The sequence below is a fragment of the Aedes aegypti genome, chromosome 2 (assembly GCF_002204515.2).
Source record: "Aedes aegypti strain LVP_AGWG chromosome 2, AaegL5.0 Primary Assembly, whole genome shotgun sequence".
Lineage (NCBI taxonomy): Eukaryota > Metazoa > Arthropoda > Insecta > Diptera > Culicidae > Aedes > Aedes aegypti.
Window position 1 is genome coordinate 32,790,106 of NC_035108.1, and position 14,234 is coordinate 32,804,339.

A 14,234-nucleotide genomic window follows, 5' to 3' on the forward strand; every position below is an offset into this window, starting at 1 on the left:
AACAACTCCAACCACATAAAAAGACCTCAATTGATAATCAAACTTTATTATCGTTAATCCGTAAACCAGCAACAATCGTTATTACAAAATAATTGTTGTCATTTCCCAACAGCGCCTTAGCTCACACTTGCTTCATCATGATAGCGTCCAGCACATCGTAGCTAAGCTGATACTTGCGCAAATAGTTCTGTCGATGGCCCTGCCAACTTCGACGCACTTTTGTCCACCGCGCCTTGTGGTGCTGCAGGAGAATCTCTTTCCGATCAGCTGATCCCTCTACTCCATCCAATTCGGGCTCTTCATCTTCACCCTCCGCGAAATGCCGCTCGAACCGAAACGGTTCCAGTTCGGTTTCGCTCGGCTTCGGCATGTCTGGAATTTCAAGCACCTCTTTCCGATTGAACCGCTCGACAATGTCGGGCATCGAGTGGCGTGATGATTCCGCTCCCCGCGGAGGCGAAGCCGGGTCGGATGGTTTCGGGCCGTCCGGGTTTTGCCGAGCACGCGGTTGATTGCGCATCCAAGCTCGACAAACGGGATAGAGCGAACTTTCCCCGTCGAATTGAGCCAAATCGACGCTTCGATCGAAGAGTTTCATGATGAAGGAGGAACCTTGTTGATGGCGGAGACCCACCGATAGCTGTTCCATCTTTAAACGCTTCGGTGGCCGTCCACGGAGGGGTAACGAAGGGTCGATGGGCTTCGGTGTGGTTGGCATAGTTAGAGGTCGTAGAAGGGACATTTGTCTGGTTACTACCGTTTGGAGCTGCGCATTTCGATTGACCTTGAGAAGGCTTTCTGCAGATTACAGAAAAACAATCAACCCTTACAATTTTACGAACGGATTATGTGATATAATACTTACGACGACCTGGGAATCGTGGTTTCGACATCGTTGTTGTTCTGACAAATTAGTCTGTGTAACCAAAAATTTAGCCGGATCGGTTCAGATATTCACTTTCTTTACTAAACAATAGAAAAACATTCATGACGAACATCACAATGACGGCTCAAGCTACATGTCACTAATCTGTCAAAACACGATGACAGATTAGTGACAGCATTTTGTTTTTATAGCAGCTGGTATTTTTGCAACACCACGTGTTCAATAGAGATAATTAACTATGGAGAACAAATTCGCTGGTTAACATATTTGAGGAAATTTCACGATTCACCCCTATTTTTGTTTACGTTCGAAGAATAGAAATATTAGTAGTAGAACGCTAATGGCGTTGTTGTCACAAACTGGTTTTAATTATTATTACTTCAAATTATGGTTTTTCATTGTTTGTTCAATACCATGTCGTTGTTTTGGTTTTTTAAAGTAATCTGACACTTTGAGCCCCGGTACTCAAGTTGTCAGTTCGTGGCAAACTAGATATTGGTAACACGAATAGCAGCGACATTAGCATTCTTAGGTTAATGCTTCTACTGTTCGAAGGCACTTTCGATCGAAAACCGTGTCGCATTCTCGTTTACGCTAGCAAAATCAAATAGGTCATAGATTCGAACGAATAGGATTCCATCGAAAGTTGGATCCACCGTAAACAAGAATTCTCGCGTAACATTACTAAAGGACCTATCTAACATTGAGAGGCTCTCTTTGTTTACTTTCTCTTTCATTAATAACTGAGTCTCATTAATCTCATCTATTGCGTTTTTTGTATGAAACGCTAGTCAAGGAAATTGACTTTCGATCTATAGTGAAAAACTTCCCAAAATCTTTAGTGTTCCACTGTTATAATCGAAAGAGAACGAGAGAGGAGAGAATCTCTCATTTGTACATAGGTCCTTTAGTAATGTTACGCGAGAATTCAAGACGTGCAGAATTCGGGCTAAGATTTTGTAAATGGAAATAACAAAATATTCTGTCGGCGAAAAATGTCCATGCAACAAAACAATCAGTGGTACATCCAACTTCGATAATTATCAAAATGGTAATGTATGGAAGTTGAAATTTTTCTGTTATTTCAAAAATGTCCTTCATGGTTATATCAAAACAAAAGTTTCTTGCTTCTCCAAGAGACCTTCCGAGAGTTTCTTCAGGAATGCTTCCAATATATCATTCACAAATTAATTCAAATTTATTGATTTAAAACACACTATCTTTGTGTTTCTCCAGTTTATTTCCATGGAAATTCTGGTATTTTTTCTCGGGATTCTCTCAAATCTTCCGCCGAGCAATAGCAGATGAGTATCCAGATGAGGAAATTTCAGAAGAATTATCTCTAAGAATTGCAGAATTGAAGATTACATTTTTCGAGAAGCTCACGCGCATTTTACCACAGCCAATTACTTTTGCAATTCCACCATTTCGTCTTAAAGCACTTTCCAAAGTTTTCCCACATTTTACCTACAAATGTTTCTGCATTTCTCGGACCATTTCTTTTTGGTACATAACAAGAATTCTTTGAAAAAAAATTCCTCCAGTGATTTCTCTAGAAACTCTGCTTGATAATTCTAAAATGTGTTCTGTGGGTCAATTTAAAAATAATATATTCTAGAATTCTGCTAAGGGATTCCATATATATATTTTTTGTATTCAATTTTCAGATTCCAAGTAAATGAAAACTGAATTGAGTAATCGAATTTAGCACGACTGTACCAAGTAATTCTTTATGCATTTCTCCAAGTAATTTCACCAGAATTATGCCCCTGTTCCTACGCTAATTTCAATTACTCTTATGATAAGAAATTAAAATGATAATTCTCGAAAACTTATTCATACAGACTCAAGTCAAAAAAGTATACAAACTTACTTTATCGATCCTACGTGTTTCGCAGACGAAATTCTACACGTTCCGCTCTGAACCAACTCGATTTTTCACTTTTAGATCGTTTAATTTCCGGATTTTCAAAACGACGAAAGTAAGATTTTCAACTTTCGCAACCTAACCACTACTTTCGCCACCCCGCTGTATGGAGAGACAAAGTGACTTAACCACGAATCAAAACAAAACACTACTTGAGTCGATTTTACACTGGTAGAAAAACGTCGAAAGTAACTGAATGAAACGGCTTATCATTTTGTTATAATTATTTTAGTGGGAACTAGTAGAAACTATCTAGATTTTGAACGCGAGCTGATGGTATGCAAAATTTAAGCGATGTACACGGCGAAAAAATGTTAAAAAGGTGATTCATTTCAAAACAGTTTTAGAAGACAGGTTGTGATTCTACTTAATAAATTTTCTCAAAACCGTATGAAAGTTACATACGTCGATTTGAAAAAGTAATCGAGAATTGATTTGAAGCTGAAAAACAAACCCACGCCCACCAAGTTCTCGAAATTACTGGCTCTCTGCGACAACACCGAAAAGCACAAACTAGAGTGTCCATCCCGGGACATCCCGGGACAAAATATCCCGGGATTTGCCAAACTTCGGGATTTCCCGTTTCCCGGGATTTTAGTTATGACATCCCGGGAATCCCGGGATTCCCGAAATGTATGTAGAATTTTATGAAAACCACCAATTTCAATGAGAAACAATGACATTTTATCGCATTGTCGAGCCTTATTTGATAAAATAGAAAAGCATAATGATAAAAAATAGACAATTAACTATTTTCATGAAAAGTACTTAGTAAGAAACACATATTTTTATTTGTCTAGTAGCAGAGTTTCAATGCTTTTCTCTTCAACAATAGCCGGTTTTATAATTCTAGGCTGAGAAAGCAAATTTGAAAGAAAACCTAAACTTCAGTCAATAATTTTGGGAAATTACCTTTTTGCATGATCAATTGCCTTAATATTATGGCCTAATATTTTACCATACTTCTATTCATAAGTGATATAGAGAGTTTAAAAAATCCCAAACGTCAAGCTAAGTTTTGATTTTTTTAAGTTACTTCATCAGAATAAGAAAGTCATACATGAAATGTGATTTGTTATAATTATCATATTGTCTTGGAAACATACATTATCTTTTTCTTTCATTAAAAAAACATTGTATTGTTGAATTTGTACTTCTATTTCAACCAAAACACTAGTTTTATTGAAACTTCGAGAAATCCCGGGATCCCGGGATTTCCCGGGATAAGCTTAGATTTTTGTCCCGAATCCCGGGACGAGCAGAATGGCCGGGAAATGGACACTCTAGCACAAACATCGCCATAATCGACGTCATCTGCAACGACGTTCGCACTTTGATCTCATTCTTGCTTCCAGTTTCGACACGGTTCCACAAGGATGCTCCACAGGTGCTGTAAAGTCACGCCAAAACATACATAATAATCATAAATTTTATGTTTGCATTTTGGATCATGTACGTGGTGATACGGGGTAAACCATCAACGAAACGGATTATATCGCGAAGGGTGTTTATGTGGAAAAAGCCCCTCCTTTTCGACAGGTAGGTGTTAATTTCTTCATTCTGTACAGATTAAGAGAGTAGCTTCTTCTTCCTGGCAGAACAACTCAACATGGACAGATGCTGCCTATCAACTTTTTATCATTTGATAATAAATCTACGTACACAGCTCGTATACCGATAGTTAAATTAAAACCCGAATTTAGTACTTTACCATTTAATTCCAATAGAGTTTGTATCCTTTGACAGATACGCGTATTTCGACCTCAACTGTAAGGCCGTCTTCAGTGTTGTGTACTATTCATGCCAAAACATTAAAAGACTTTTAAATGTCGTCTTCTTCTTCTTGGCTTTAACGTCCTCACTTGGTCAGAGCCTGCTTCTCTGCTTAGTGTTCCTATGAGCACTTCCACAGTTATTAACTGAGAGCTATCAAGGAAATTTCCATTACGAAAAGATCCTGGACCGATCGGTAATCGAACCCAGACACCTTCAGCATGGCTTTGCTTTGAAGTCACGGACATTTAAATTAGTATTTGGTTCAATTTCAGGAAACCCCTTAGAAGCGATGAATAGAGTTTTTGTGACAGTACATTGTGAGAGATCCCGGAAGGTAACATTTTAAAGCCATATATGACAAAATTCTATCAGATTTTCTGTCAAATTTCTGTGGGAATTTCATACGACGTAAAATAACATATTTGAAGGGTTAGAAACAAAATGTTGTTAGTGACTAAAACATTCTTTTAAAAAACCTCTTTGAAAATGCTTTCGAAACTTTTTCATTTTGAACACATTGTTATGTTACTATTTCTGTTTGACGGAATAACCGATATAAATCTTGAAAACAGTGTTATCTTAGTGAATTGTTTTTAATCCGACCAAAAATCTCACACGAATCTTTACGTTAGCGTATGCGCGTTAATGCTAATGAACGATCTTTAGATTCAAGATAGCATATTTTTTGCTACTTCATGTCAGCTAAGTAATCGAACTGCTGAGCAACAAACAGGTCATATGCTTTGAGTATTCTGCTGTGCTGCTTTTTTAGTGTTTACTGGTTACCTGGGTATCCATTTTTGAATCCTCGAAACTATCGAATAAATCCTAAGTAAGACAGGGTGTCTACAACCTGGAAAAACCTGGAATTCTCAGGGAATTCCGACCATAGTCAGGGAAATTATTTTGAATCAGTAAAACAAGATAGAATATGTCCTTTTTGTGACAGAAAATCTTTTCAATCATTTTTTTTTGCTGTGCCGCTATCAAGACGTTTCTAGAGATGTTCAGTTGTTATTTTATTTTTACGATTTTCATTATTTCAGAACTTGGATTGAAAAGTTGGTAAAGACACATATTTTTGGCTGTTCCACAAGTGTTGGAGGAAACTTCAAGGAATACTTAAGGTATTATATAGATTCTTTCTGGAATGCCTTTATGAATTTTTCCAGGAATGCTACCAGCAATTTTTTCAAGATAAGCTTAAATGAATTCCTTCACAAATTTTGTCAGAACATATTAGAGCATTGAAACATTATTACCTCCAGTAATATTCAGATATTTTTCCACTGATTCATTCACCGATTTTTACAGTTGTTACTTCTAGGAGATTTACAACACGTCATAAATAAGTTCGTCCACAAAGGTTTATTCCAGGTTCTTTCACAAAGGTTTATTGTTTATTTCGATATTCTTTCAAGAAACCCTACCAAAGTTCCTACGCCTTTTTTTCTCATTTTTGATAGGTATTCTATAATAAATAACATCCACGATTACTTCCAGAAATTGCTACGAAAATTCCTTCAGACATCATTCAATGAAATCTTTCATAAAATTTACCGAGAATTCCTCAAAAAATCGACCTGGAATTTCTCATAAAGTTCTTCAGAATTTCTCTAGTATTTCATCAAAATATTATTGCTGTGGATTTCACTAATATTTTTCCAAAAAATATTTCCAAACTCCATGGACTTTTCAAAACTTATTTCAAGGTTCCACATCAGTTATCACTACAGCCAATCTTACAGGTATTTTTCTAATTATTCATACCTAAATTTCTCCAGTGAGTCTCTCCGAGTTTCTTCACACATTCTTGTAGGACATTATTCAGAGATTCGAGGGTTTTTCAGTTATATTAGCATTTTATCAAGAAAATCCCAAGAAGTACCTATTTCACCAAGGAGATCTTTCAGAGATCCTCGTAGTAATTCATCAATGCATACTTTGAACACACAAACATTTTTTTTGCAAATTTCTCGCGAATTTATCTCAAATATTTCTCCAAAAAAAAAAACAAACAAATCCATGACATTTCCCTGGAGTTATCTCTGGAAGAATGAATGTATTTTTTCAAATTTCTTTGGCAAATAATCAAAAATAGTAATTTCTGAATCAATTTTGAATTTTGAAGATGCTCTTAACGGGAATGATGTAAAAAGTCCCAGGTAAATCAAAGAACATATTTCTTGAGAACATGGGACTTCCTTAGAAAATGTCTCCAACGGTCTTTGGAGGGATTCCTGATGGAATCTCCGAAGAATTTTCTATAATTATCCTCAGATAAACTCTAGCTTGTGTTCAGGAAGGTATCCCAAAGTCTTGGAAAAAAATTCTTAGAGAGTTATTGAAAAATCACAAAACAAACTCCTGAATAGATCGTTGGAGTAATGCGTGAAGGAAATCAACAGTAAAACAAGCAGTAATACTTGTCGTAATGTCAAGGGACGCTTAAACAAGTCTAAAAAATCATTCTTATAGAAATCTATGTGTGATCTCTTTTTGGTACATGTTTGTTTTTTTCAGGCAAGAGGTATCTAAAATTCTTATATCCAAGACAATCAAACGCTACCAGACACGATTTCCCGAAACCCGAAATACAAAACATCCTCTAAATAATTGTTGTGGGTGTATGTCCGTAATTCAGAGTCCCATGAGTCCCAGAGTCCCGCTGATGTCCGTAATTCAGAGTCCCATTTTAAGGGAAAGGTTTATTTCCCTTAAGTTCAAATTGAATATTTTCTTCATATCTGATTTTCATGATTAAAGGCACTGGCAGATCATTTGGTTAGAATAATTGTTTTTTTTTGTAGAAACCAAATGAAAATCACATTTTTTTCTAATGTTGTTAACACGTTTAGAACAAACTGATACTAAAATATTTGCTAAGCTAAAAACTTAATCGATTGGTCACCAGCTGGTGGTGACCAATCGATTAAGTTTTCTGCTCAAACGGATGTTTGGTTCTTCAGATCCGTGCTCTTGAAAATTTGAACTTTGGATTAGATTTATCTTCACCTTAATTAAATAAAAAATACATACTTTGAATTTTTGTTTATTAAGGTGCTCTGAAACACTTAAAAAAAAAAAAAAATTAAGTCGTGCAAAATGAACTATTCGAGAATATCTAGAACCTAGAATTGTTTTTCTTTAAACCTGGAAAAACCTGGAAGCCTCAGGGAATTTCATTTGTGTAAATGAGTAGACACCCTGTACGAGATTTTCATAGAATTGCCTAAGACATTTCTGGAAAAACCCTTTCACTTTATCTTGCACAGCATTTAAAAGTCTATATAAGAAGTTTTCAAAGTTTTTCAGGAATTATTCCCCAATTCAATTATATCAGAACTGGCTAAGAATGGCTTCATTGATTATTTATTAAAAAAATCTGGGAAATATTATTAAAGAGAGTCTCTCAGGAAATTCTCCAAGGAATTTAACAACAACCTGCTCAGATTTTTTTTCCAGAAAAAAAACTTAAATAAGAATAAGAATGAAAATCTAAAAAAATCATTATTCTACAAATCCTACCTAATAAATTCTGGCAAAAAATTTTGATTGATTTTTTAGAATATGTGTATTTATATTGGATTGGAATTCCAACAGAAAACGCTTAACCATTATTCCACTCATTTTGCGAACATTCACATTGATTTCTATACAATTTTCTCATTCATAAGACGTGTGTATTCGAGGAATAAATCACAAATGCATGTTTCATTAATTTGAGCTCAGGGGCCCTTGAAAAAGTAGTTTTTGAATTTAGCAATTAAGAAATGTTAACCATTTATTCCAAGACAATTTCAATATTTGCAAACGTTGAACGAACAGAAATATCGCAGCAATATTTTCAACGGAATTCTCAAAAAAAGATAGTGTTTCCAACAACTTGGAATAACTCAAGCTTTTTGCAAAACATCTAGCGGAATTTTTGAACGAATTTCTGAACCGAGCTCCTCTATAATTCAAGTGAAATTTCTTGCGCATCTTTAGAAGTGCTATCAATATTGAGATATTTTTTTTTTAAGATTTTAGATTAGGTTTAACTCGACGTTTGTAGTGGTTTTACATTTCTAGTAAAAACATGCGTGCCACTCCTAAATTAATTGCACATCTGCCATTCCTTGCGAGAAAACTCAAAACAAGGTGCAGGAGATAATCTGTTTTTGTGCAAGACAAAGCAAAGCACAATCTCTACTCTTTCAAACTCTCTCAAGCCAGCATAAAAATTTACTCTAGGAAAATTTCATGCTTTGCAAAAACTTATAATTATGGATATTAAGTGATGATGAACTTTGTTCATCGCGTTTAAGAGTTTTGACAGGCACATCCCAAGAAGCACAATTTGTTTCAACTTAAGAATAAAATTATCTCTTGCAACTCCGATTAGTTGATGAGTTGTCAGTGGTTGAAAATATGACTTACAATTGCACTGAATGGCAACGCAAAAAGCGCAAGAAGCGGAGTCTGTTTGCAACATATTTAAGTTATATCGAAATTGCCTATTTGCTGCAAAATACTTGAGAGAATAAAAATGAAAACAAAAATATGAACGATTAACAAACTTCCGACCTCAAGATCACCAATCTTCTCCTCTTCTCACTACTCCACCAGCTCTTCGAACAATTGTTTTGCCAATGCACTATAAATGCGACCACATGGCCCATTAATCAAAGCTTTTTGCTTATAACTTTATTGCACCCGTCGGAATACAAGTTCATTACTGGTGAAATTAGACCACGCCTGAAATAATCTAAACTTTTTGCAAAAACTTCCGCGCAACACATGAGAAACCATGTTTTCGTTGTTAGTTGATACGTAAGGTGCAACTCGACCGTATTGCAACTGGATTGAAACAAACTCTTGCTGTCATACACGTAGTTTATTGCAACTTTCTCGCATCTGGGATGAATCCTCTTGAGTTGTGGGTATGGGAACGAAAATTGAATGCAAGTTGCGGATGCTCTAAATGAAATTAATTTGAAACATAACATTAAAACCGGCCTTGTGAGAAGTTTCAAGAGTTTGTTTGAAAAGTTGCTGAAAAGATGCTGATAAACTTGACTTCATTGCTATTTGCAAAAGACATTTGCAGCAAATCTTGTATCAAAAATGTTGAACGTCAAACAAGGAGTGAAATGCATGTTCATTGGAATGGAAATTAAACTTTATAAGCCGATTTTGTTATGCAACCGATCTAGAACTAGGCATGTTACAGATGCTTTTATTGATAAGCGATTGAAACCATTTTAGAAAAGCAGGGGACTGACCTGGTGTAGTGGTCGCCTCTCACGCCGAGGACCTGGGATCGAATCCCATCCCCGAGATAGTCACCAAAAATTTCAGTGACGACTTCCTTCGGAAGGGAAGTACAGCCGTTGGTCCCGAGATGAACTAGCCCAGGGCTAAAAATCTCGCTAATAAAGATAGAAAAAAATAATTAAAAAGCATCTCTTTGGAAGATGTTTCGCGTGCTACTTGGGATATTAATGAAATGAATTCAAGAAGAATATTTGACGCGTGTATGAAACGCAAAGTGTTGCCACCTCGAAGTAGAAACAGGGATTCGCAGATCTTTTGGCTGTCCAATGTAGTTTATTGACGATGCTTCAAAGCTAAAATGTATAATCGGTTAACAAATATCCACATAATCTATTTTCATACCAACATCTTACAATTCTGATAACCCTTTTCAGCCTTAACTACTCCGAGTCAACAAATAGCTATTCCAAAACCCTGTGGACTAAATATAAAAGTTGATGGAATGGTGTAATAGCTAATAGAAACATTACTCACAATTATACAACTATTTCCAGTCACTTTGTGTACTTTAATCAATAAGTTCAATAGCTGTAAGTTCTTTAACCTGAAAGTTCATGTAGGTTTAATATTTTAGATAGTAATTCATTATACTGACTATTTAGGCACTTACAACGTGAATTAATTGCTTTTGATTATAAATACCGATAGGTATAAAATATTATTTGTAATTGCGAAAACTCATTTTATCTAACAAAAAACTATGGCATGGTTCTAGATAAATACTACCTACACAGCCTTCTGTCGACTCATCTCCCTCTGACAGTTACCTATCGTTCTTCACATTCATGTCATCTTTCAATTCGACAACCTAATCGACACCCAGTGACCGTTTCTGTGCGACAGTCGTAGCAGGTTTAGCAATGTGTGCTACGCTCCTGCTAACACAAAGAGTAAAAATAAGAAAACTCGATACCACGTACACTGAAAGCAACCTCCCGCCATGAATTCTCGCGAAATATTATTAAAGGACTTATGTACAAATGAGAGATTCTCTCTTCTCTCGCTCTCTTTCGATTATAACAGTGGAATACTAAAGCTTTTGGGAAGTTTTTCACTCAGTTATTGGTCAAAGAGAAAGTAAACAAAGAGAGCCTCTCATTTGTACATAGGTCCTTTAGTGATGTTTCGTGAGAACTGAATGTTTTGTAATTCACTTGTCTATAAATCTTTACATTCCTCATTTTGAATGAATATTCAAGTATATGATGACACTACCAATTCGGTGATGACTTTTGGTTATAGGCAAATATTTTCAAAACTAAACGATCACTACGACATCTGGTGGCTAGTCGAAGAACCTTCAATACAGAGGTTGGGTTGAGAACGCACCGTGTGCAGCATAGGAAGGAGCACACAATTTACACTTTTTCTCGGAATAGTTATTTTGTAGACGATCAGAGAGCATTGAAAAAACATTATAAACTTGTTTTCCAACGAAAATGTACAGATCAGGTCAGTGCTCATGTGCGGTTAGTGGGATAAAATTGGAAAATTGGTGTTTGACAACAGCATAGGTTATAAACTTTAATGGTTAAATTTATTGTGAAATCACGCGTATCGCAAGAATAGTGGTTCCAAATGATTATTCCAATGGAAAATAGTTCGATAATCGTTTGATTATTACCTAATTTTTAGGTTGAAAAATTGAATTTTGGGCGTAAACAAACATTTTCAGTACCATTTCTTTCATTCTTCCCCAGCGACCCACACTGGGGCAGAATCGAAAAAACCCGGAATCAACCTGTAGTTCTTCGGAATGAAGAGATAGACGTTTGATGTCTTCTGCAAAAATGATCCTTTCAATGAGGCCGATATTTTGAGATGAAGTCATATTTTTATTATTATTCGCCTAAATGACTCATATGCCATTTCGGTCAAATGGCAGTTTAGGTGTATGGTTCTTTCGGCAAAGTTGATCGTTATTTTCTCACCCGAAAATAATTGCTGAAGACGTCAAATTTCCAAGGCCTACTATTTTTGAAATATAGGCATTTTGAAAAGAAGTATGCTAAAAACCAAAATTTTTGATTTTTTTTTTGTAATTTTTCATTTAAAATACCATATATCACCTACGATTATCTCATTAATCAACATAAAGCAGGGCTGATGAAAATTTGATGTTAAAAATTATATTTTGTTTGATTTTATTAGTAAAGTGTTCAAAAAACAGGGATATTGCGTATAGGCCATTTTTGCGATCGGGCAAGTTCGGGCAGGTGTTTTCAACGCCATCCACTTACGAAAAGTCAGAGCATTCATGTCATATTTTTTCAAGGATGTGATATTTAATATATTTTTTTATGCGGTCTGGAAGTATACTAAGTTTATTCAAAGGTAAAAAATATTTTACATGAAAATGTAAAAGTTTTCCAATACAAACAAAAGTTCAACATAACCATGAGCATTCTTGCGGTTTACTGGTAGCTAAATGTACTTAGCTATTTCCTTTTTACATTGCTTGTATATTTGCTATTCGCAAAAAGATCCTAAGCGCCAAACTCATTATATCACATCATTTCGGTCGAATCGAAATTTAGATATATGATTTCTTCGGCAAAGTCAATGGTTTTTTTTAAGCTGAAAACAATAGCTGAAGATGTCAAATTGCCAAAGCCTACTATTTTTATTGATAAATTGTGTTAAAAACTGTTATATACATAAGTTTTGTATTTTTTCAGTTTAAATACCATTTAACGTCTCTGATTCTGTCATTCATTGGCATAAGGTAGAGCTGGTAAGAATTTGATGGTAATTTTGTTGGATTGCTGCAAGAATAGCCTATAGGCAATATCCCTGTTATTCTTTATATTTTTTTTACCATTTTTTTCGTTTATACCATCAAATTCTTACCAGCTCTGCATTATGCCAATGAAAGACATAATCAGAGGCGATAAATGGTATTTAAACTAAAGAATCACAAAACTTATGTATATAACGGTTTTTAGCACAATTCATCAAAAGCTTGTCAGTTTTTCAAAAAAAAAAAATTGAACACTACAGCAATTGTTTGCAGCTTAAAATAACGATCGACTATTCCGGAAAAAATCATATACCCAAATTTTCATTCGACCGAAATGGTTTTGAAATAATGAGTCTGGCACTTAAGGCGTGTATGCGAATAGCAAATACACAAGCAACCTTAACCTCTTTATAAGCTTAGCATACTTCCAGATCACGTAGAAAAAATATATTAAGTATCATATCCTTGAAAAAAATAGTCACGAATATTCTGACCGCGGGCGAATATTCTGGATGGCGATGAAAACACCTGCCCGAACTTGCCCGATCGCAAGAATGGCCTTTACGCAATATCCCTGTTTTTTTGAAAATTTTACTAAAATAATAAAACAAAATATTATTTTTACCATCAAGTTTTCACCAGACCGGCTTTATGGTAATTAATGAGATAATCATAGGTGATATATGGTATTTTGATTGAAAAGTTACAAGCAAAAATAAAAATATCAGTTTTAAGCACTTTTTTTTTGAAGAATGCCTATACAGTGAAACCTGCATGAGTCGAGATTGAAGGGACCATCGACTCATGGAAATATCGAGTCATGGAACAGCAATCCTTTGGAAAGCTGTTTGAAGGGACCATCATAGTAACCATGAAATTTTGCTTCCAGTATGGTTCCATGAGTCGATATCGAGTCATGGAACATCGACTCATGGAGGGATCACTGTATTTCAAAAATAGTAGGCCTTGGAAATTTGACGTCTTCAGAAATTATTTTCGGCATAAAATAACGATTAACTTTGCCGAAGAAACCATACTCCTAAATTGCCATTTTACCGAAATGGCACATGAGTCATTTATGCGAATAACACTAAAAAATATGACTTCATCTCAAAATATCGGCCTAATTGAAAGGATCATTTTCGCAGAAGACATCAAACGTCTATCTCTTCATTCCGAAGAACTACAGGTTGTTTCCGCGTTTTTTCGATTCTGCCCCAGTGTGCGACCTCTATGATGGTGGCGCATTATATTTGCCTATACATCCGTATGACATTAAGTAGACATTTGACTTATGCTAACACAAATGAAAAACATCTAACTTATGACGAATTTTAGTTTCTATCATGTCCTTGATTGGAAATCATTCAACTGCCGTCTGACAAAACATACAGGAAGCGAACGATGATAGTTGTCAAATTATTCTTTTGAATCGGGGTGTAAATATGGCGACAGCAGCTTGGTGACTCCGGAACTCTTGATTGAATTTAACAGGTAATTGTGTGTTGTGTTAAAATGACTCAGGATAATCTTTACTTTTAACATGTCTCTTATATTGTAAAGGCTTCATAAATCACTGATATGCA

At 35.3% G+C, this 14,234-nt stretch overlaps 1 protein-coding gene across 1 annotated transcript; it reads right to left on the bottom strand.

Moving 5' to 3' along the window:
• Positions 1-30: 30 nt before the first annotated feature.
• Positions 31-1,061, bottom strand: LOC5564014 (protein lin-37 homolog). Its single transcript, XM_001648287.2, has 2 exons — positions 866-1,061; positions 31-798 (listed from the first exon to the last, which is right to left on the bottom strand). The coding sequence occupies exons 1-2, from the start codon at positions 891-893 to the stop codon at positions 122-124; spliced, it is 705 nt and encodes a 234-aa protein (XP_001648337.2). The 5' UTR covers positions 894-1,061; the 3' UTR covers positions 31-121.
• Between the last annotated feature and the right edge of the window lie 13,173 nt (positions 1,062-14,234).